Below are 25,102 nucleotides of genomic sequence, written 5' to 3' on the forward strand. Positions count from 1 at the left end.
AAACAACTTCTGAGTATCCGAGAAATTTGTCCATCATACATCCCAATATATACAGATGGGTCGAAGTCTGGAGATTATGATTCAGCTGGCTTTGTGGTCAACCATCAGACAAATGGAGTAATGCAGATTCCTCATTATAGTTTAGTACCATTTTGGCATTGTAGCATATTAAAAATTCTCAGCAGCGAAATTTCCTATTAATGACAGACTCAGAAAAATCCTGTCATCAGACTCTTTGGCATCTTCCAAAAATGAGTACCCAGCATTTGTGAACATTTTTTATATTTTGCGGTCCTTGGAGGCACAGAATTTTAAAGTAATTTTTTGTTGGGTACCACTGCCATGGCATTGTGGAATTTCAGGTAATGAACAAGCTGATGTTGTGGTTAAGGAAGCTTCATCTTCAGAGCTCAAAAAGTGCCCGATTCCATCCTCAGAGCTCAAACCTATAAAATTTATATTCACAAGAAATGGCAAGCTGAATGGGATCAGTGTATAACAAACAACCTTTACAAAATCAATCCTTTGTTTGGTGTAAAGCATTGTGTCCATCTTGAAAATGGCTGGGATCATAGTACATATTCACACTGTCGAATAGGACACTCCAGACTAACTCATAGGTTTTTGCTAACGGGTGAAGATCTTCATTTATGCTCCTCGTTCCAAAATCCATTATTACTGAAGCATATTTTGATGGACTATGATAGTATGAACTCGTTATTTTTCATTTGACTCGTATGAAAATATTTTTAAAGTAGTAAGCTAGACCAGGGCCCGTATTTATTTCTCATGAACTTTACCTTTCAATGTCAATTTATCTGAAAATATTCTTAAATAAGGAAATCTATTCAGTGATTGGTCCATGCCTATGTCGTCATCCAAAATCCCATTTGTGGCACAGCAAAGTGTAGTGAATCATCTCAAAGACTGACACTTAAGATTTAGTCCTAATTACGACTGAGATGCTTGATAACTAACTTAACTAGCTAACAAACATTAGCTTTGAGCCAAGATTTTTTTTATTCTTAAGTTAATTCTTACTGTAGTAGTGTTTTTGTGAGTAATTCTCAGAGGCTTGATAAATACTGGCCCATATCTAGTTTTAGAATTTTTATCTAAGAAAAAAAATCTCCCTTTTAATCTCTTTCTCGCCATGAAAATAGCCAAGGTTACCAGCATGGTGTTAAACTAGGCCTATAAACAAACAAACAAACAAATGGGCAAAGATTTAATTAAGGTTATGAAGGCCACATCACAACTACTACTCCTCTGTTATAGACCACTACTCAAAACGACTTGGTTTCGAATTTTAACATAAAAAAATATAAAAAGTATAGAAATCAAAATTCATTCTGATTTAATATTTTCAATGTTAAAATGGCGTTGTGCCATCAGAGATTCAAATGCATAGCCCAAATTTATAAAGGAACAAGGCAATTCCTGCAAATTACAGTTGTAATTTATTTATATTTAAGACATTTACAGAGCTCTTATATACAAACACACATTCTTAAATTGAATGTTATGAACATTGAAGAACCATTAGACATGTTACAATGCAAAGCTAAGCAAATGTTCAGGTCACAAGTCTATTATCTTAATAATGTGGAAAGCCAACACTTGTACTTAAGACTCATGTTTCATAACAGAGAATCCGTGAAATGCCCTCATTAATTTTCATATCGATTTGCATCTGGACAGACATTGAAACATACAATATAAAGGCACTGAGAGCTTCTAAAGCATAAATGCTCATACAAATGCACAACATTAGAGACAGAAATGTTTGCGATGCCTTTGTGAATTGAAATTGCCAAAATCTTTCCAAAGATCTTTCCCACACAGGTGACTCAGAAAACAGTGCCATTGAAGTCTTCTTGTTTATCATTAAGCGATACAGAAATATGACACGATTATTTATAAATTAATTCCAGATGGGACTTGTAGTAGTAAAAGTAATGTTTGGACTTTTTAAATGACTGAATTTAATTGTAATCAAAGCTCAATATCAAATTTGATTTCGCTGTATATATTTCTCTATACAAAATTAAACAAAAGCAAAAAAAACATTTAAATGACACAAAAGATCAAATAAAACAGTATGTAAAATATAAACTATGGTACGGTAAATGTATTTTATGCAGTTGAACATATTTAATCTAAATTATTGCAAATACAATAAAAACAGTAGAAATTTTATGAATTCACTCAAAGATTGCAATGGACATTTTAAGTTATTTAATTGTATTGCATGATCATGCATCAGGCCTATAGATGAATTAATACACATCCACTCTCTGCTTCATGTGTGTCAGCTCCAACAAGTTTTTAAGAATCTCCAGAAAACGTTGGGTTTTGAACTGTGGTCGTAGCATTCTGGAATAATGGGTTGGTACCCTGTGGGAGGAGAAGAAAACAATCTGCTTAATTAAAAAAAAGTCAAGCGTGAATAATGAACCGCTTTTGGCAGTTTGACTGAATACGAAGGGTAGGGAATTTATTTTATGTATAAAGAAAACCGAACTTACAGATGTTTTTTCATGTTTTCTGTCTTTTTCAAATCTCCTCCATTCTCTAAGGTCTTTTGCATACAGAATTGCCTTGATGATGAGGAGGATTAGGAGACCAATCAACGCCACACCTGCCAGAGATCCTCCTATGATGGCTGCTATGTTCGGCCCCACAGGACATTCTAACACAAGAAACATAAAGGTAGAACGCTTTTCTTTTTGCAGTTTCAAACAAGATATTTGTTTAAAAATGGAATATTTGTCCAAATAAGAAAAATCTGTCATTTACACACCCTCATATTGTTGCAAACCTACTGTTATTTATGCTCCAAAAAGGACAAAAAGCATTATAAAAAAGTCCATATGACTACTTTTACAGCTTTTACTTTTTTCATTATAAACTATTGTTGTAAAGAAAATTTCGAAAATATTACGAGTATTCAGAAATTCTTCACACACACATTAGCTATACATGTGAGGACCTCCATAGGCGTAATGTTTTTTATACTGTACAAACTGTATATTATATCCCCTTACACTGCCCTTAAACCTGCCCATCACAGGAAACATTCTGCATTTTTACATTTTTAATAAAACATTGTTTTTTATGTTTATCTATCAATTTTCCTTGTGAGGACCAGCAAAAAGTCCTCACAAAGTAGGGAATCTCAAGTTTAAGTATCCTTGTGGGGACATTTGGTCCTCACAAGTATAGCTAAACATGCCCACGCACACACACACACACACACCCACACCCACACACACATCCCATGTTTTACTCATGGGGACCAAAACATTTCCCTGCAAAGATTTTGGATAATGCCATATTTTACCTAACACACACACACACACATCCCATGTTTTACTCATGGGGACCAAAACATATCCCCGCAAAGATTTTGGATAATGCCAAATTTTACCTAAAACACACACACACACACACATCCCATGTTTTACTCATGGGGACCAAAACATTTCCCTGCAAAGATTTTGGATAATGCCATATTTTACCTAACACACACACACACACACACACACACATCCCATGTTTTACTCATGGGGACCAAAACATTTCCCTGCAAAGATTTTGGATAATGCCATATTTTACCTAACACACACACACACACACACACACACACACACACATCCCATGTTTTACTCATGGGGACCAAAACATATCCCCGCAAAGATTTTGGATAATGCCAAATTTTACCTAAAACACACACACACACACACACACACACACACACACACACACACACACATCCCATGTTTTACTCATGGGGACCAAAACATTTCCCCGCAAAGATTTTGGATAATGCCATATTTTACCTAACACACACACACACACACACACACACATCCCATGTTTTACTCATGGGGACCAAAACATATCCCCGCAAAGATTTTGGATAATGCCAAATTTTACCTAAAACACACACACACACACACACACACACACACACACACACACACACACACACACACACACACACACACACACACACACACACACACAGGGAGATCTACAGGGTTTGAAATGACATGAGGGTCAATAATGAAAGAACGCAATTAACTAGTACATGTATACATTTTTCAGGATTGGTGTCAGGGACTATACCTCTGTCTTTGAGGACATTCATATCGTATTTGTCAAATCCAAGCTGTTCTTTCATTGTGAATGACATCCAGCAGCCCGCGCTATCTTTGATTCGACAGTCGCTCTTGACCAATCTATCAACCGTCACAGACTTCAGATGGGCACAGGCTAAAGAGCAGTTCTTTTCAAACGGACCGGTCCCAAAGGTCATACATTCAACACAACTCCTGCAATAGGTCAGGAATATTTTTTACATTTTTTAAATACATATCAAAATATAAAACATCAAATTTTATATATAGAATTGTATTTTATGAAAATTTTAAATTATTATATTTATTATGTATATATTGCAATAAATAACAAATACATTTGTATTAAATACAACTAATGAAACCAACTCATTTATATAACTGAGAAAACGTGAAATGGATCATTTATATATTATTATTATATATTAACTGATTTACTAAATGAATCAGAATTCTGTAACTAATCAGTAGTTTTAGTAATCCCAGTTGGGTTTGTGATATTAAGGAAGAACGTGTATTTAAAGTAATCATTTGTATTTATAGGGTGGCTTTGTAAAGGTCAAGGTCACAAGTTTTCTTACCCTGACTGTTGACACGGACGTTGACAAGCAGAACACGTTTCGCAGTACGGCCCCTTGTATCCTCTCTCACACTCACACTGGTTACATACACATTTACCACGGTTAAAACAAACATTCCCGTCCCTCTTGCAAGCGTCATCGGATCTTGCACAGTGACACGCTGTTCCCTCGTAGCCATCTTTACACTCACATTTACCACATTTGCACTTGCCATGACCTGTAAACAGTAAAAACATTACATGTAAATGATAAAAAAATATATTGAAAAAATAAACTGTTAAGGACTTAAATATGAGCCTTTCCACACAAATCACCTGCACACAGTGTATTGTTAAATTTTTCACAGTGCTCATCGTCACATTCACAGTGTTCGCCATAGAAATTGCCACCGGCCTCTGTCATATGGCACTGACACCGTCCACAAACACAATCTCCTTTGCCTTCGCATTCGGTCCCGTTGTCTTTCCGGCACTGTGCTTTCAGTGAAGCCTCGTCCTTTTTGCCTAGCGTGCACTCACACCGCTGTCCTAAGAAACCAGTATTACACCTGTGGACATGGGGAGGTTGCTCATGTTAGTCATGACTCATGTGTAATAGACCATCTGTCACTACAGACAGTTTGTGTGTACTGCAAGTTTTTTTGGATGTCAATGTATGCATCTACACACACACACACACACACTTTCCAATAAACGTTAATATGTATTTTAAAATGTAATTTATTCCTGTGATGCAAAGCTGAATTTTCAGCAGCATTACTCCGTGTAATGTATCTTCCGTGTAACATGATCCTTCAGAAATCATTCTGATATGCTAATGTGATGTTCAAAAAACATTCATTATTATTATCAATCTTGAAAACAGTTGTTTTTCAGGATTCTTTGATGAATAGAAAGTTCTAATTCATTTAGTTGAAATAATATTATAAATGTCATAACTTTTTATCAATTTAATGCATCCTTTCTAAATAGAAGTATTGCTTTTTTACCCCCCCCCCCCCAAAAAAAAAAAAAAAAAACATTTCTTACTGACCACAAACCTTAGAATGTTAGTGTATAATGTTACAAAAACTTTCTATGTCAGATAAATGCTGTTCTTTTACATTTTCTATTGATCAAAAAATCCTGAATTTTTTTTTACACAACTGTTTTCAGCATTGATCATAATAATAAACGTTTCTTGAGCAGCAAATCAGAATATTAGAATGATTTCTGAAGGTTCATGTGACACTGAACACTGGAGTAATGATGCTGAAAATTCAGCTTTGCATCACAGGAATAAATTATATTTACAAATTTTATCAAATAGACCATATATTATTTTAAATTCTAATAATATGCTCTAAGAAAAAAATAACTAAAGTCTTTGTTGGGACCATTATAATTTTTTTTGTAATATAAATAAATATAAAGACTAATTACTTAATTGTAATTTATTTTGATATCTTTATTTTTGCTGTATTATTATTGCTACAGTACTTTTTAAGATTCATTGGATTTATGAATTCTTATGAGAAAATATTATTTGTCATTGAACAAATATTTTAAATTTTTTTTTGCAAAATATCATTTTAAATTTTTTGTAGATATATGACCCAGGCATGTTGTTGTAATATTCACCCAGGGCCTTTAGGGTTTAATATCAATAAAAAGTGATGAAAAAGAACACATTTAGAGTAAATGATTATTTTCTGTTACCTGCAGCTGCCACAGTCGACTTTACCGTTATTCCCACAGTGAGGATGATTTGTATTCGGATCATCACATTCACATTCGCATCGGGTCTGAACGGTCACTTTCAGTTTTTCATTAAAGCCTAATGGCCCAATGAGGAAGCTCTGACTCTCAATGCATTTTTCTGCTGTTACTGTCACATCAAAAGTCACCTGAAAGGATCGAAGAGTAAGAGTAAGGTCATTTACAAAGTTTAAAGTCGTGTATTATTGCATTTGCTAAATCTGCTGAACGGATAAATCAAGATTTGCATCTGCAATAGCATTAATGATCTGTCTGTGTGTGTGCTGGTGTCTAATCTTACTCACATCCTGTCCAATGTTCACATTATCACACTTCCCCCTGTCACTGGGTTTTTCTCCGCCTGGACAGTTTGATGTGTATTTCACAGATACAGAATTTGGGAGGGCATCATGAGCCATGATCACTTCAGAGGTTAAGTTCTGTTCAAACCCCATAGGACATTGATAAGGGTGTTAAACAACAGAAAAGCTCTCATTGTAATGTTGTATTTATTTAGCCTTTAAAAAGGCAAGGATTGTGCAAATTGGAAATGCACTCACATTGTAGGCATCCACGATTAGTTTGACAACGTTGCTGGAGTCGTCAGAAAGCACTCCTACTGCAGATTTAGGGATCAGTTTGCTCAGCTCCTATTAAAGAACATACAACTGTGGTCAGGTACACCAATGTACTTCCACTACTACTATTAGGAATATTAATGTGGATTGTGTGTAAATGACACAAAGTAAAAGGAGAAGGTGTTTTAATTTATTCACCAAACAAAAATAATACTCTCAGGCACTCCCAGTCTCCCAATAATGGCTGGGCAATGTTTTTAAAATGCCGTTGAGTCACTTGGTTACACTTTTGATAACTTATTATAGCCTTATCCCCCCAGAAAATATATATTTCTAATTTTAGATATAAGCATGTTTTACTTACTGTGTACACAGTTTCCATTTTTTTAGTGACAGCAAAAATTGGTTGTATGTTTTGCTCCTCTAGCTTGCGAGCTATCTGTCCTACAGATGGGTAGTCCTGAAAACATAGATGAAATACAGTAGTTGTTATATGTTTACATACATCAAGGTGATACTGTAGCATCTAAAACATACATGCATTCATGAGGTATTTCGATTCAAAGATTGATTGTCTAGTATATACATAATTTATCAGTGTCTATCCAACTGTACAAAATGTACATTTAAACTTGCCTTGGAGCAGTGTTATTTTAGTATCATTGATATAATTTTTGTGTGTGTCTATATACTGTATATTTCATGTTTATTTTATTTCAAGTTATGAAATAATTAAAAAATGTTGTTTTAATTTTAGATTGTAACCCTGCCTTGGAACTCATGGTATAGTTAAAAAAAAATTCTGAATTTAAGTTATTCAGACGTATTAAACCATACCCAGATGTTGCTCTTGCTGTACTTGTTGTTGACCAGCTGACAGGTTTCTTTGTTTGGTTCCAGAATGGCAGCGAGTTTTCCATCCCCTGCCATGTGGAAGCCGTCATCGGTAGCCAGCACCAGCAGCCGAGTGCTGTTTCCCCAACCAATCTCGTTCTGTGCAAAGGTAACACGTTTTCTTTATTTACTCACATGATATGGAACGTCATGCATGAATCAGGCTCCATAACGTCATGCTCCTTTGCATTACATATAATGAAGCACAAAGAAATTCTCTACAGGTTTCATGTACTGTAAGTATTCAAGCCTGTTTCTCACAGCATGACATATAATTCTTTAGCCCACAGTGTGGATGATCTGTTAAAATGTCTGCCAAAATAAATGTCTGCCACTTATGCATGCTTATGTGGTGTGAAGCGTTTTAAGTCTCACCACGCAGACCGCGGCTTGCATGATGGCATCCAGGCTTCCCTCCGGAGGGTCCAGGTTTCCAGATATATGCTGCGTGTTTACCATATTTGTAAACTGATTCCCATTTGTTGTCAGTGAAAGCACATGCTGAAAGCCAAATGCTGGCTGGCATGGTTCATCTTTAATCGCACATGGCTGTTGGAGCTTCGCTTCATTGGTGTCGGTGTATGGAAGAAGAGTTTTGTCGACAAATGAACCGAATCCTGCGTCAGGAAAGTTGGTTAATGAAGCCATTGCCATAACAATTCAACTCTGATTGAGATATACATGCTTACCTATTCTGGCATTGCCCGTAATTCTTTTGAGCTCTTGGAGTAATTTATTTCCCAGATCTTTCACATTTTTCAAATCATCTTTCATAGAGTAGGAGAGATCCATTAGGTAGTAAAGATCTACGGGATAGCCTTCTGCCCTTTTGAATTTTAGTTGAAAAGTGTGAGGCATCCCTGAGAAAACAACACAATTAGTCATCTCTATTCTTTGAAAGTCAGTCTCAAACTTACATTAAAAAAAGTCATTGTTTTTGGTCAATACAGTAGTTTGTAAGTATATAACATACCTGGTCTAAGTTGTAGACTTATTTCTTGTGGTTGGATTTGCACTGGATTTTGACCAGTAGTCAGGGGCTTGTTTAAAACGGTCGTAGGTTTGTTTTTAGGATTCATTATGCTATCGGCTGGACATCCTCTATTTTTAAGCAAGGCAGCAGTGTCACAACGTGCTGCTTCCTGCTCCCCAGTCTTGGTGAAATTCTGTTGTTTGAATAAGACAAACAACAGGATTTGAAGAAAATGCAATGTGGGATTCAATATGTTTTGAATTGAAAAAGCTTTTGAGAATTAGACAGACCAACATTGCATTACTAATAGCTGACCATCTGAGACATATTGCACACAAAAGTTGAAGGCACTTATGAAATTTCCTGGCAATGTCTGACAACAATGAAACTTTGAGAGTTTGACTTTTTATCAATAAATATAATTGATTTTCATCAGTGCTTGTGATGAAGTATTGATCGCTGGAGTTCTGATAGAGGCACTTAGTAGCAAGCAAGAAATTCATGAGCAGAACTTTGCTTTTATCTCTGAAATTATCACCTTTTGTTACTTTCAAACTGTGCCATATTTTGAAAGGATTTTCTATGCTAATCAATTAGTGTGTTTTTTTATCTGATTAACATGCACCTAAACAGGATGTAAAAAGTTCTGGCCATTTACATATCATCTAAATACATGATTCTTGGTCAGAATAAACTGGACCAAACTTTATACCGCAAGTCAAATTATGGCTTTGTGTGATTTAAATTGTTGAAACTACTTTAAATTACATTATATTAGCATGAGTAGTGTTAATACATTTGGACTGAGTTCAGACAGTCGGTTATTTTCTGAAGGGTAATTAAATTGAACCATAAAGCAGGGCTTACCAAGTCTTTACACCAGGCACAGCCGGGCCCGGCCTTGATACAGTCTCCACATGTGTTTACTGAACCTTTTAAGCATATCTCCTGAGTGAAGACTGCAACAAACAGTTTTAACTTCAGTTATGTCTTTAAACAGTCTATTTTGCTTGCATGATTCAGCATTCTGGATATTTGATCTGTTATGATTGATGTAGTTAAAGGGTTAGTCCGCCCAAAAATTTAAATCAAAATTCTGTCATTAATTACTCACCCTCATATCGTTACAAACCTTTTAAATCTTGAACTTTCGTTCATTTTCTTTTTTTGATATTTTTTATGAAATCTGAGAGCTTTCTGTCCCTCCATTGACAGCTGCGCAACTATGACGCTAAGTTTATAAAGAGATTGTAAAACTAATCCATATTTGAGCGATTTAGTCCAAATTTTCCGAAGAGACACGATCGCTTTATATGATGACCTGATTAAATTTAGGCTTTTATTCATAAACATTGATCAGCGAACATAAACAAAAGCTCAACCGAACCTGCTTGACGTGCGAATACAAACCTCATTGGTTCTTGCAGAAGCTCAAACGTCCTGTTTAACACATGAGAATGAACCTCATTGGTTCTCGCACGTCATGCTTGAGCTTCAATGCAATGCGTCATGCAATCGAACATGCTTGAGCTTCCGTTTACCACAACTGATGTGTGTGTTGATGAATGTTTATATGTGAATAAAAGCCTAAATTCAATATGTTCATCATATAAAGCGATTGAGTCTCTTCAGAAAATGTTGACTAAACCGCTCAATTCACATGGATTAGTTTTACGATCTCTTTATGAACTTTTTGAGGCATCAAAGTGGTAGTTATGTAGCTGTCAATGGAGGGACCGAAAGCTCTCAGATTTCATCCAAAAAGATATTTATTTGTGTTCCGAAGATGAGCGAAAGTTTTACAGGTTTGAAACGACATGAGGGTGAGTAATAAATTACAGAATTTTCATTTTTGGGTAAACTATCCCTTTAACAGACACACATACAAATTCCATTTATTTGTGAGACACAGGCTTTGTTCCAAAACCTAGTGTAGGCAGCATTTTATAGCATTTGACTGAAGACTTTTCCAAAAGGTTATTATATACCTTCTTTGACACCTTCTTAAAATTCTAAAGAGAAATTTCAATAAGTACACCATCGTTCGAAAGTTTGTAGATGATACGATTTGTTTTAAGGTTTTTAATCAATAAATGCAGTAAAAACTAAAATATTGTCAAATGTTATTACAATTGAACTGTTTTCCATTTTTATATATTATAAAATGTAATTTATTTCTATGATGGCAAAGCAACCATTACTCCAGTCTTCAGTGTCACATGATCCTTGAGAAATCTAATGCTTATTTGCTGCTCAAGAAACATTTCTTATTATTATTATTATGCCGAAAAGTGTTTGCTGCTTAATTTTTTTGTGGAAACCGTGATACTTTTTTCAGAATTCTAAGATGAATAGGAAGTACAAGAGTACAGCATTTATTTGAAATAGAACTCTTTTGTAACATTTTACATTTCTTTACTGCCACTTTTGATCATTTAAATGTGTCCTTGCTAAAAGACAAAAATTATCTTTCAAAAATGAAAAATAAAATCTTACTGACCCCAAACTTATAATGCCAAACTATAGAAATCAATTGTTCTCTGCTGCTCACTAGGTTTTGGAACAGTGGCACAATTCTTTAAAAGAGGCAGACCGAGATAGACAGCTGTGTCCAAATCTGAAGGTAGCTGCCCTGTACTCTCCTGAAACAGTTTTTAGACTGGCTTCCAATGCACCATAACATGGCACCATTTTTGTTTTTGTATGAACTGCAGGCACAGGATCATGGTATATTATAGGCAGGAAATGAGGCTTTGCAAACATTGGCATAATGCCTTACCACCTCCGTATGCTACTTGTTCAGTTTTCAAACACAGCCGTGAATCCAGATTAAGGACATTTGCACTTGGTGTATTTCATGTACCTACCCTGTCTTCCCACCAACAGCAGGAGAAGTCCCCTCAGACACACCGACTGAAGCATTTCCTGATTTAAAACAGCATTATTTATTATCATAGTTCCTTATTTTCAGCTTATTTTAAACAGTTTTTAGACATTCGCAAGCATAAATGGACAACTTTAAAGGCGATTTCGATTTTTTTTTTGCACCCTCAGATTCAAGATATATAGTTGTATCTCGGCCAATAATTAGTCCTATCCTAACAAACCAATGGAAAGCTTATTTATTATTTATTACTTCAGCTTTAAGAAGATGTATAAATCTCATTTTCAAAAAATGGACCCATGTGACTGGTTTTGTGGTCCAGGTTCACATATAAATATGCAATGAAAACTTTTCTATGCCTGTGCAGTTTTGCAGTAGCTGTGCAATTAAGGTGCTGCACAGAAAGTGTGAACTTGAAAAATGTTTTTTAGTCGTCAATATTATATGTGGGTAACACATCTCAGAAGGGGGTGGTATTGACGGTCTATAGACTGCCGCAGACGGTTAAGGGATATGTGTGCTTGCCATTTATTGGTTCATCATGGTTTTATCGCATCACCCAATGAAACATGCTTACTTTCCTCACACAGAGAGCTATTTAGATTCCAAAGTAAGTAGTTATATGCCACTTTCCATGTTGTGAATGCTTACATGGATAGCTTGTTTGAAAATTAAAATGTTCCTGTTTGACTTTGTTTCATCCGTGAAAAACAAAAGAGAAGTTATTATTAGACAGAATGCCTTTGATTACCATACAATCAATGGAAGTTTGAATGTTTATTTAGTGTATACTGTCAAGCTCAAATCATATAATGCATACTGTACAACTAGCCTATACTTTTATGGTGCTTTTAGTCCATTTTTGAGCTTGACGGTGTGAATAACCATTCTTTTTAATGGTAAAAAGCAGCATGGTGATTTTACCAAGCATCTTATTTTGTGTTTCACAGAAAAAAGAAAATAATACTCTGTTGAACGACTTAATGACAGAATATTCTTTTATTTATTTTTTACCTATTCCTTTAATATAGTGTCTTAATTATATATTTTTTCAACATGTCACGAATTTAGCAAATGCAGTTGATATAGCCATTATAGTTATTTAGGGAAATTCTTCTTACTGTATAAAGTGATTAAATGTAGTAAAAGATCAGTGTTTACCGATTCCAAATATGCATTTGAATTAGAGTATGAATGTCTGAGATCTCTATAAACCCAAATAAAACACTTTTCATTTAAATTTTCACTTTTCATCGATTAATGTTGTAAATCATTATCAAGAATATATTTAGTTTGAGTGGATTAGTAAAGGGTTAAGCTGATCAAAACTATGTAGCTGTTCCTTAAAGCTACAGCTACTGTTGTCGAAAAACTGATAAGAATAAGAATTCCAATAAACGTATATAGTCATGCACATTCTTTGTTAAAACAAGTAAAAAATGTAAAGTATTTAACAAGCCTTACTTACTTTTGTCGAAAATGCAACGCCCTAGAGAGATACAACCGTTAAGTGGCTATGAGATGTTTTTGGTTTCCTCAAACCATGCCTCAAAATGAAAAGAAAGTTAGCAAACTTCTGTTCACATGACAGGAAAGCAGAGAGGAAGTACAATTATGCAAGTCCTTTGAGAAATGATGGGCGGTGGGGTGTTGGGGAGATGAGACAATGCAAATCAAAACCACAAGTTCAACAAAAGTTGGAATTAAGTTTAATTCACAATAAAAGTTTTACAATAGGAATGTTACTGAGCACATTACTATAACAATTTTTTATGCAAGAAACTGCCATAATTTACTTTCTCATATCCATTTTCCACCTTCCCTTTACACTTGCTGTTGTGCCTTTTAGACATATATAATTAAAAAAAAAACCTCTTCTGCTTGTACTTCTGCTCTAGCTTACTAGGAAACTTTGTGGTGCTGCGAGTATTGTTGGTTCTTGCGATGTTCCTCATTTGTAATTTGCTTTGAATAAAACCGCCTCCCAAGTCATTAGTCAGAACAGCTACAGTATATAGTTTAGAATAACTGTGGATGAACTAAAGCTGTGGTACATGCATGGTGGTATGCAACATAACTGGAAATTCATCAAAATAAAAATATACATCTCATACAAAACATTTTTTTTTCATTTTAATTCTAATGCCGTTTTTTTTCTAATGCCTGATTTTAATTGTAATATTAATATTAATGCCGCTTAAGGGGTTAAGTTGCAGCCACATGGTCTTCAAGACGGTGAACCAAATTTTATTTAATTAAATTGTTCTGCCCTTAAATTATTTGAGCTTGATTTCCTGAAGAAGAGTGGTTTGTGTTTGATGCTTAAATATAATCAGCACTCTGTTTAGAGCATATAAGAAAAGAAAAAATTAAACCAGAAAGATCAGTTTTATCTTGCCTCCTCTGGTTTAAACTATTTGAAATAATTTGTTTGAATTGTATTGCATAACTTATTCTGTGTTCATTTTAGATGCTGCTTTGGTAGGATCCTTCCACAGATCTGCAGAGGGCCAATCGAGGAACTCAGTGGGTGGGATTTATACTTCCTAGATGAGTACTGCGTGCTATTTATTATTATGTATTCATATGCCCTAATAATCTTTAATAAAAAACTTTAACCTCCCCTCCCCCTTGAAATGATGTATTTTCTCTTCCTGTTGTGTGTCTCGGTGGAAGGTGGGGCTATATATATCCTCCCCTACTGACTACAAACTGTCATCTACCTTTATTTAGCCAGCCAACTTTAACTTCCTATGATCCGATTAATTCCCGAAGGACGAAACCAAATCATGGCCTACAATCAAATCTCATTCCAGAAGCAGTTTCACTCAGATATACATAACAGTAGGGAATAAACTTGGTGGTTTTGGGATTGAAAACTTCTGTGTTCATGTTTTCATGTGTTAGAAAGTTGTGGAGGCTCGTTACTTGACAATCTTTGCAGCTTATGGCCTTTTTGAAGTTTGCCCTCTTTACATTTTTTTTCCCCCCATAGTACTGGAAAATACTTGATAATTTTGAATGACACAGTTTCCAGCAGGCCAATGTGAGATAAACATAGCAATCATTAAATGGTGAGTGCTGACTTCCTGTCACGGTTAACACTTCAGAGTAAAACGATGGATGGACGCTTGATACTGAACATGTAAAAGCTGATACTACCATGTTTGTTTAACTCTAAATCATCCTAAACTAGAACACTTTCTGTCTCCTTGTGTGGTGGATGGAAAATAATGATTACTAGTTTCTGAACAAGGAAGTTTAACCACAAAGAGGGAAGTAACTGGTGTCCTCTTCTAAATATATTTTAAAAAGTGGGTGGAGTGCTGTTGACAGTCACCAGTCATATACATTTGCAACATTTTCTGTGACATTACTTTTATAAATGTATTTTTGAGTAAACTATAAAATAGTTTCATAGAAGAATTTTTTTTTTAAATAAGAATCCTGCAACAGTAGATGGGAGAGTTTTTGAAAGTTAGTTGACAACAGTTTTATTGTTAATGTCAGACTTCACAGTTTTTGTTTTATATATTTGTAGTGTTTTATTAACAACTAACAATCTGCCTGTCAAGCACAAGACAGGGCACTTTTCCCCAGAATTTGCAAAGTTGTCCTGATAAGCAAACCACAGACAACAGTTTGACATGAGTTAGTTTTGCACTCATTAAGAGCTGTGGAAAAAAATGACACCACATGAAGGGTGTAACCTAATGTTTTTTTCTGCGTGTTTCTGAATTGTGGAAATAGCACCATCTATTGAGAAGTGTGGGCATTAGCCTACTTCTGAAAAAATAAAGCATTCATAATGTTTCTGCAACTAAAACTCTTTTAGAATTTGAAGATGATTCCCATCATACTTGTGTTGATGACTGAGTGCAAGTGCTTGAAATAATAGTTTGGAACTTTGGATAATGTCCTCCACAACACTGAGACTTCATGATACTCGTGTCTTGCATAGTCAGCTCTGTCCTGTTTTTTCCGAAACAATAGGCTTGTTTGAGATGCGCCTTGCCTCCCCTGAAATGTAGCCTATGCGAGAGTAGGCGGCGTCATTGAGGAGAGGAGTGAAAAAAGTGCAGGCAAGACGGACAGTTCCCTCTTCTCGTAGTGGATCTGACACCTGTGAGATCAAAGATGGATATCGCGGGATTCACGCTCGTGCACAGTGTTGCTAATAAACTGGATGTAATTTAAGTTCTGTTTCTTATAAGAAAATAAATATAATGAACAAGACACTCAACGTTATTGTTATTACATACCAAAGATGTGTTTATCAACTATCTGGTCAGAGAGTTTGGGAATACTCACACATAATTTTTACATAAAAACACGAAATCAGAGTTTTAAATTCAAACATTTTAAAAGAGAATACATCACGGTTGTTTAAACCAATGAGCATTGAGCTGTGTCGTCAGCAAGTCGTTTCCCATCATGCTTTTGATCAGCGCAGTCGGTCGAGGGCAACTGCGCGCAACTGCAGAATCCGACACGTGCGCCTTGCGATCGCGAGAGTGTTTTGACATACGTCAGCATGACATCAGAGCCAGGCGGACCGCTCTCGGACACTTTTCTAACCGGCATGCATCTCGCGCTGATCACCGGTGATCGGTTCTGCGCAGATTTTGCTCATCTCAAACAAGCCTAATGAGTGGTGCCGGTTTACAACTTACTCAATTCACCATAACTGACCAAAGTACAGATAAAGTGATATTGAGAAAGCGCCTGGGTTGATGTTTGTCGTTTTGAGATCTGTCTCCAGCTTACTGGGAGCTGATACGGAGTAAAACCAGACATCCCAACCTGCAAAAAGTCATTTCAGGGAGAGGTATCCCTGAAGCTGCTTGAGCTTCTATCACCTTAAATCTTCCAGAACACTCAAACTGAAAGCACCAGCTGCTCTTCTTCTTCCAGCAACTAAAAATTAGGTTGTTGTATTTGGAATTGGAATTTTGAATGGACTGTAGGCCTATGGATAAAGCAACACTCGCCCTGGATGGGCCTATCAGAACCCAGGAACTCAGTCAACTACAGTTCCTTTGATGTCTTTACTGAAGCATATATTTGTGTGTGGTCTGTACAAAGATAAATAACAATTGCAATTAGTAAATAATACAGACTTCAGATCCAATTATTTAGCAATCCAATATCACAATCTGTGTGGAATATTAATTGCAATAAGAGTGACACAATAAACTTGATTAGCCTAGCATCTGAATGCCATCTAACTATAATCTCTAACTGCTTTAACTAAATCAACTCACACTTATATTGGCAATTTACTACAGACATCTTGAACATGAAAAAACGATCTCTCTCAACATAAAATATGACAGCATTATAATAAAAAGCAATTGCATAATTCGACGGCAGATTAATATGATCATGCATGTAACGATCGTTAATTAAACACGATTAAACACTCAAATATAGTAACAACTCCAACAATCAACCATTATATGCAAGATTACAACATAAACTTTCAAGTCTTAAAGGGGCCACACACGCAAAGCCGTTTGTACAGAGGTGGTTTCTGCTCTTCCCTGAATGACTTGTGGACTGGGCTCGTAGCACATACTGGTACCTGTTCGGAAGGAGAAGTGGACTGTGCAAGATGTCCATCAGTCATCCATCCAGAATCCGTGAACAAACCAGTGAGTCTTAATCAAGAGTCAACAGAGTCAAAAAATTTGAGTCAATGGGGTGATTTAAACTTCCTTAACATAGAACATGCCTGAGTGCCAAAAATATTATTTCCCCAAATTTTGTGTGCCTGTAACTCTAAATGTATTAAAGTTATATCAAAATCCGTCTAGATTCTCATTCTTAATAAACTTTTCTTTTGTAATATACATTTTTAAGGCCCTGTATGGTTCAATTCCATATGAGGGGATCACAAATACAACATGTCCAAATAGTTGAATTTTACCTATTTTCAATGGTCGAAAACCAAATCACCGATACCAATTATATTTGTTAAATTCTTAAATTATATTTGAAGCCTTTTTTTTATAATGTAGCATTATTTATAGTGATGCTCTGATCAGGATTTGACAGACATTTCAGGGCCCATATTTCATTTTGGAAAATGGGGTGATTTACCCCCTTTTAAATTAATTTGATATTATGGATTTCATCACTATTTATGTCTATCTTCAGAAAAAGTTGAGACAGGGAAGTTTCTGAAATTTGGTCGATTTTACATGGAACGACCTTTGTCTGTCTGTTTGCATATGCATATATCCATTGTTATATTTTAAGTCCACCCCCCCCCCCCCCTTTTCCCCCTTCAAAATTGAGAAAATAATCACCTCCCAACAAAGTGCTCACTGAGCCTGGAGTGAGTAGGCTATAGTGTAGCATGGTCACCCTTGTGCATGGCTAGCTATTTACTATGTTACATTAGAGTTTAAAAAACCCACTACCTACCTTTGCTAGCAGAAATATGACAGAGAGAGAAAAAATATGAAATTATCTTGTCATTCAAATTGAACAACAAGTCAGTTTTATACATATGCTGCCTAGGATGCCCTGGCCTGTGTATGCAGAAATGAAAAATGTTATGACTTTGCTATAGTCAGTTAAATTTGGCTTGTGATCTCTAAAGCTCACTTTAGACCATTGCACATGGTATGGTGCTTTGGGTGGCTGAATTGCTTACACTACGGAGCCCCTAAAGGGACGTGGTGGTGGAATTTTTTTTAGGATGGGAGAACATTTTTTTTCCAAATCTTTTGCGTTCCCTCGCAAAACTTTTGCGTTCCCCCGAGAAACTTTGCGTTCCCTCACAAAACTTTTGCGTTCCCTCGCAAAAATATTTGCATTCCCACGCAAAATGTTTGCGTTCCCTCGCAAAGTTATTTGCGTTCCCACGCAAAACTTTTGCGTTCCCACGCAAAACTTTTGCGTTCCCTCGCAAAGAAATTTGCGTTCCCACGCAAAACCTGTTGTGAGCTCGGACAGACACTTCCTGTTTAATGTCCCGCTGGCAGTGTTTCAGAGCTCCGTACGTTAATGGAGCGTTTCATAGTGTTTGAACTTGGACTCAAATATAAAAAAATGCAGTCAGTGCTTAACTCAAGGAGTTCAGTGAAGTTGGCAATATATTCACATTGGCTATTCGAACTTCCCGGATCAATATTCTTGAGCTGAATGTTGTTAAAACACAAACGACACCTATTTACAATCACAGTAACCTAGACAACGAGCTACAACCCAATTCTCCTCAAAACGAGCTTTATAATATAAATTTGTCTCAAACCAGCCAATTGAGAGACAAGTGTGTATAAGGGGCTGTCTGCAAAGTGCAAATCCCCAGACCGGTCTGCACATTTTATATTATTAAACATCAATAGCGTAGCGTCACTGTGATACACTGTACTGTCACCAAATTCAGTTCAAGTAGATGTAGGCTACTACGATAGAAATGTTTAGCGGCCGACAGCAATAGAATATCTAGTGTTGCAAACTAGGCTACTCCGCTTTTTATGAAATCTTACTGTTTTAAATTAAAAATATGAGATAATGAATGTGACGAGACAATAAATGTTTGCGTTTTCAACATATTAGACTAATAATATTGATTACTTCATAAATACAATTAGACTTGGAACTTATTTGAACATTCTTGTGTATTTATTCAATTAAATCCCTAATCTTTTAATTATCCAATCCCCCTCCCAAGCACAAAATTGAAACTCCGCCTATGTCTCCACCCACAATTTGGACTAATAAATAGGGCCTGAACTCAATCATCAGTACTAATCTGCTGTCTGCAGTCTCTGGACAGAGCTGGTGCTTCAGATTTTATTATCTTATAGAGGGTGTGATCTCTCCAGAAACTGAAAACACCAGCTCCTCTTTTTCAGGATTTGAAGATGTGGTGGTTTCTGCTTTTCCTAGAATGGCTTGTGGACTGGGGTCGTGGCACGTTCTGGTATCTGTTTGGCAGGAGAAGTGGACTGTGCAAGGGTGCTATTAGTTCTCCTGGTCCACTAATTGTAGAGCAGAAGAAAAAGGACAGAGTGCTCCGGAAAGGTATGTAAACTTTAGAGGTGTTGCATGCTAGTGAAACAAGCTGACTGCGAATGGCAGGTGTCCATTGTTAACTAACGTTACTTCTTGAACTACAGAATTTGATGAATTTGAAGTGCCCAGGAACTTGGACGTCATTGTGATTGGCAGTGGTATCGGTGGTTTGACTGCAGCGGCAACTTTAGCAAAATTAGGAAAGAAAGTCCTGGTATTGGAGCAAGACAAGCAGGCAGGAGGCCTGTGTAAGACCTTCACTGAGAAAGACTTTGAGTTTGACTGTGGTAAGAAGCTCAATGATGTTCATGGAATTACATAAGTTATCAAATGCTGAATACCTCAAATTCTGTCATTTACACAATGTGCATTTTTGTCAAAGGCTTCCATTATCTTGGACAACTTCATGAGAATGGCTTCTTGAAAATTGCATTGGATCTGATCACTGATGGCCAGGTGCATTTTGCTGAGCAAGGTTCCCATGTGGACACGGTTGTTATTGGTAAAGGAACTCAATGTAAAGAATACACCATTTACAATGGCAAGAAGCAGATGGAGGCTCATCTTAAGAAGCAGTTTCCCAATGATACTAAAGCAGTAGAGGAGTTCTTTAAAATCATGAAGGTATTTTGTTGATGGCACTATAGTTTATTTATCAGGCATTGTGGAGTGATTTTTGGTGTCACAAGTTATATTTTCCTTCTAGATCTGTTCCAAGAAGATCCATCTGCTGTGTGTGCTGAAGATGGTCCCGCTCTGGTTTGCTCGCTTCATATTGTGGAGTGGAATCGCTGACTTGATCTCCCCAATTTTCAGATACTCCCGCACCAGTACAACAGACATGGTCAAGTCTTTTACAAGCAACTGTGACCTCCTCACTGTGTTTTCTCAAATATTTTATGGTAAGAGGGAAACTTGTTACCAATATTTGGCTTTTTATTGCATTTTAGAATAATTATTTTTCTTTTTCTCGTTATTTCAAGGTGTCCCGCCCAAAAACTCCAGCTGCATGATTGATGCCCTTTTCCTGCACCACTCCAAGCGTGGTGTTTACTATCCTAAGGGTGGCGCTAGTGAGATCCCATACCACATCATTCAGGTTTTGGAGAAGCATGGAGGAAAAGTCCTGGTCAATGCTCCTGTGTCCAGCATTCTAGTTGAAGGAAAACGAAATGCATATGGTGAGTTTTGAACTAGGGTCATGTCACATTGCCTTGTCTTAGTCTTACTCAACTAGGTTTCGTACTGAAAAAGGCTTCACAGATGTGGTGGCATCCATTACTTATTTGGCTCCAGAGTGTCCATGTGTGAAACAAACAAGGGCTGTCTCTTTGAGTAGGAGTGGCTGTGAAGACGGGAGATAAAGAAGTTGAAATTCAGGCTCCTGTGATCATTTCAAATGCTGGTATGTTCACCACCTTCAAGAAGCTTCTGACTCCAGAGATCCAGGCAAATTCAAGTAAGTGACAATGTCTTCAGTACAGGCTGTTTAATGTACTCGTATGAATGCTTGATTTACTGGCCTATTTTTATTATCTCCTGCTGCTCCCAGAGATCCAGGATTATCTTCATACTCTAAAGCCAGGCAAAGGATTTTTCCAGGTGTTTGCTGGGTTTAATGCCACTAATGAAGAACTGGGCATCTCCTCAACCAACATGCGACTCTATAAGAGCAACAACATGGATGAAGTGTAGGTGTTCAAGTCAATACTTTCTTCAGTGGTAATCACATCTATTCTCTCCATAAACTCAATTGACTTTCCTTAGCTTGGAAGACTACTTTGCTTCAGACAAGGAGGACGCACCTGACAGCATCCCCATGATGTACATTTCCTTCCCCTCTGCTAAGGATCCTACCTCATGCACTCGTTTCCCAGGTTAACTTCCTCTCTGTATTTATTACACCCAGAACCATCAAAGTAAATTCACCAACTAAAGTGTCATTTGTGGTTTGTTTTATAGGGCAGTCACGCATGGTGATCCAGACTATGGTCAATCCAAAGTGGTTTGGACAGTGGAACAATGTCAATGAGACTGAAAGAGGTGAAGAATATGAAAAATACAAGATGAGATTTGCTAATCATCTCTTTGACTGGGCTTGTGTTCACTTCCCCAAGCTGAAAGAGAAGGTAAATTTCTCCTGTATCATATGAGTGCTGCTTATTAACTAAAGTGACAAACATATAAGTTGAGTGATTGGTTTCCTGTCTTCCATAGGTGGCGCTGTTGCATGCAGTCAGTCCCATCAACATGCACGGACTGGGTGCCACATATGGATCTATGTTGTCTGCAGAACACAATCTGGAGAGATACCAACCGCTGAACATTGCCAAGATCCGATGTAACACACCCATCAAGAACCTCTACCTGTCAGGTAATATTCTGTATAAATTTGTTTTCAACGTTACTACTTTAGGAAGTTATTTTGGCCCATTACAGGCATGTCTGTTTTGGTCTTGCTTTAATTTCCCATATGACAGCCTGTCTTTCCCCCCACTTCAGGTCAAGATGTCTTTGCTGCTGGTTACTCCGGTGCTCTGCATGGTGGTCTTCTCTGTGCTTCAAGTGTTGTGGATCACTGTCTGTATGTTGACCTTCTACTCCAACAAAAGAAACTTAAGGGGAAGGTGGTCAAGAAACTAGAGTGAGAATATATTTCCTGTATCTATGGAGAAGTTTGCCTAATGGTAAAATCATCTTCATACTGTTGGATCTCGTTTTGCTGTGCATTTGTCCCCTCTGCTGCAACTCTGAATAAAACTGACTACTGCACAGTGTTCCTGGTACTTTTGCTGAAAATCAATTTTTCCAAAGATAATACTGCTACCTTGTACACAACCCAAAGATCTCAAAATTGGTTGGTAACTGTTCATGATTTGTCACTAGATGGCAGCATTTTAAACGTTTGTTGAAATGAGTTTCAGCCAACCAGACACCATGGTTCCTGACTTTCTTTTGTTAATGGGAGGGTGTTTTCATTAGCAAGTGTACAAAACATAGATTGCAGCCTATTACATTTTTAGGCTGTTCATCCCTTATTTTGATTAGGTATTGTGAACTATTGTAATCTTTTTTTCTTGTGTATTTCAAGGAATAATTCCCTATTTATCTACATGGGAATTGTGACTTTTAGATGAAAAAGTACTTTTCATATTTAATGCCACTTACTATGGTTTAAAATAAATTTTTAAAAGTTGCAATATTCTGCAGAAAATACTTCTAGTGAACCTGGTGACAGTCTTTAATTTGGAGCTCAAGTCTCATATTGATCACTACAAAAATCCAATCATTCAAGTCTGCCTTGCATAAGAGCATGGCCGTTCATAATTTAAATACAAACTTGCTATTATTTGGTGATTTTATGCTATGGTCAACCCAAAGTGGGTTGGACAGTGGAACCATGTCAATGAGACTGAAAGAGGAGAAAAATACAATATGATTTGCTAATCACATTTTTGACTGGGCTTGTGTCCACTTCCCCCAAGCTGAAAGAGAAGGTGCATTTGTGACATGACCACAAAACCAGTCACCTGGGTACATTTTAAGTTTAGACGTATACATCTATCTGAAAGTGGAACAAATAAGCTTTCCATTGATGTATGGTTTGTTAGAATAGATCAATATTTGGCTGAGATACATCTATTTGAAAATCTGGAAACTGATGTTGCAAAAAAATCTAAACATTGAGAAAATGACGCTTTAAAGTTGTCCATTAATGTTTTTGAATGTGCTGCATTCACTCACAAATATATTTTTAATATTTACGGTAGGAAATCTACAAAATATCTTCATGGACAATGATCTTTTCTTAATAATCCAATAATTTTTGGCATAAAAGAAAAATAGATAATTTTGACCCATAAAATGTATTGTTGGTTATTTCCACAAATATATCTGATACTTGACTGCTTTGTGATCCAGGGTCTGGCCCGAGTGATTTCAATGTTAAGTCAATGTAAAGAGGCGTTTATGCGCGTCTAGAGGTCCTGCGGCGCGGTAGACGCGAGCCTCATTCGCGCGTCCAGTTTGCGCGAATGAGGCGAATTGCTATCACAGATAATGACTTTTCTATCATTTCACTGTAGCTCAGCATCGCGATGTAAAGTTAACGTTATTGCATGATCACAGTTCATATGTGTGGGGAAAGATAAGCTATTAGAGTAAAAAATATTGCGTTAGGCTACTTCAGTTAATAAGAAAAAAGATTTTACAATTCCTGCAAATGCAGTGATGAAGTTCATGTTCTCATGATTTATGTTTATGAATAACAATGTTTCAAAACATACCCCCCCCCCCCCCCCGCACCCTGGGCATAACTACAATATTTCATGTTTTTCACAGTCAGTAATTCATACTGTAACATTCGTTTGTTTGTTGTCATGTTGCAGTTTGTTTGAAATAACACACCTGTTCACCTGAAGAAAAACTCGACGAAGTGCTATTAGAAGACATACTGTCTAAGCTTTTTGGTGCATATCGCCTACCGTAGATGCAACGCGCATTTGAAAAAGCGAGGCGCTGGAGAGCAAAATTAGTTTGAATGCAAAATACAAATTCACCACTAGATGGGAGTAATTCCTACTTATTGTCCCTTTAATTACCTTGAACAAAACATATAATAACAATTACCTTGAAAATCATTAACAAGACCTGTCTCAAAATACAGACACTAATTTTATTGATTCTTGTTTGCTACATGAATCTACAACATTAAAAAAAAACATAAACTATAACATCAAATTAGTGCAGAATCAACTTTGCATTGCTGTCCGTGATTGCGTCAAAGATCAGCTAAATTTCCACGGGCCTCATCAAAAACGTGTTTTTTTTTAAATTGCAGAGCATTTTTGTGCCTATTGGTTTAAAAGAGAATAATGTCAAATGCTTATTTTACCCTGGTAAGCTTTAAGCCCCGTTGTACCCTATATTTTTGAGTGCCTAGTCAGGTCATAATGTGTTTTGATACGACTGACTGTGAACGACTCTCAACTGTTTGGTGACTGATTCAAAAACTCCATCATAATACAAATGACACGGACTTGTATAATTATGTAACCTAATTATGAAAGCCACATTGCACATGTTATGGTGCTTTGGTAGCCTGAAAAAAAAAAAACAGACACACAACTGCCATTGTCTGACTGGACTGCAAGGCAATTCCTTTGCTGTCAAATGCAGCCAATGTAATTGTGTTGCTGTCATATCCCATAAGATCAACCATTGAATTTTAATGTCTGTATTTACGCATATTTGCATGATGAAATGTAATGCTCAAAATAAACATAT

General features: G+C 36.5%; 1 protein-coding gene across 15 annotated transcripts in view; it reads left to right on the forward strand.

Moving 5' to 3' along the window:
* The window catches only part of LOC307001555 (inactive all-trans-retinol 13,14-reductase-like), a 70,735-nt gene extending 47,686 nt beyond the window's left edge, over window positions 1–23,049 (forward strand). For 5 of the 15 annotated variants that reach the window (XM_079618209.1, XM_079618212.1, XM_079618222.1 and 2 more), the window contains 11 exons: window positions 19,691–19,825; window positions 19,921–20,103; window positions 20,199–20,440; window positions 20,523–20,718; window positions 20,800–20,997; window positions 21,156–21,275; window positions 21,369–21,507; window positions 21,584–21,693; window positions 21,779–21,945; window positions 22,034–22,190; window positions 22,319–23,049. In XM_079618209.1, coding sequence (XP_079474335.1) covers window positions 19,691–19,825; window positions 19,921–20,103; window positions 20,199–20,440; window positions 20,523–20,718; window positions 20,800–20,997; window positions 21,156–21,275; window positions 21,369–21,507; window positions 21,584–21,693; window positions 21,779–21,945; window positions 22,034–22,190; window positions 22,319–22,464 — 1,793 coding nt within the window. In that variant the 3' untranslated portion in view covers window positions 22,465–23,049. Of the gene's footprint in view, window positions 1–2,529; window positions 2,713–4,215; window positions 4,347–7,879; window positions 8,041–14,258; window positions 14,319–17,124; window positions 17,443–19,642; window positions 19,826–19,920; window positions 20,104–20,198; window positions 20,441–20,522; window positions 20,719–20,799; window positions 20,998–21,155; window positions 21,276–21,368; window positions 21,508–21,583; window positions 21,694–21,778; window positions 21,946–22,033; window positions 22,191–22,318 lie in introns of those variants that run through there. The other 10 variants (XM_079618215.1, XM_079618208.1, XM_079618214.1 and 7 more) reach the window with 10 other exon arrangements.
* The last annotated feature ends 2,053 nt before the right edge of the window (window positions 23,050–25,102 follow it).

This window comes from Phoxinus phoxinus, assembly GCF_949152265.1.
Source record: "Phoxinus phoxinus genome assembly, chromosome: 7".
In the NCBI taxonomy this organism is placed as follows: domain Eukaryota; kingdom Metazoa; phylum Chordata; class Actinopteri; order Cypriniformes; family Leuciscidae; genus Phoxinus; species Phoxinus phoxinus.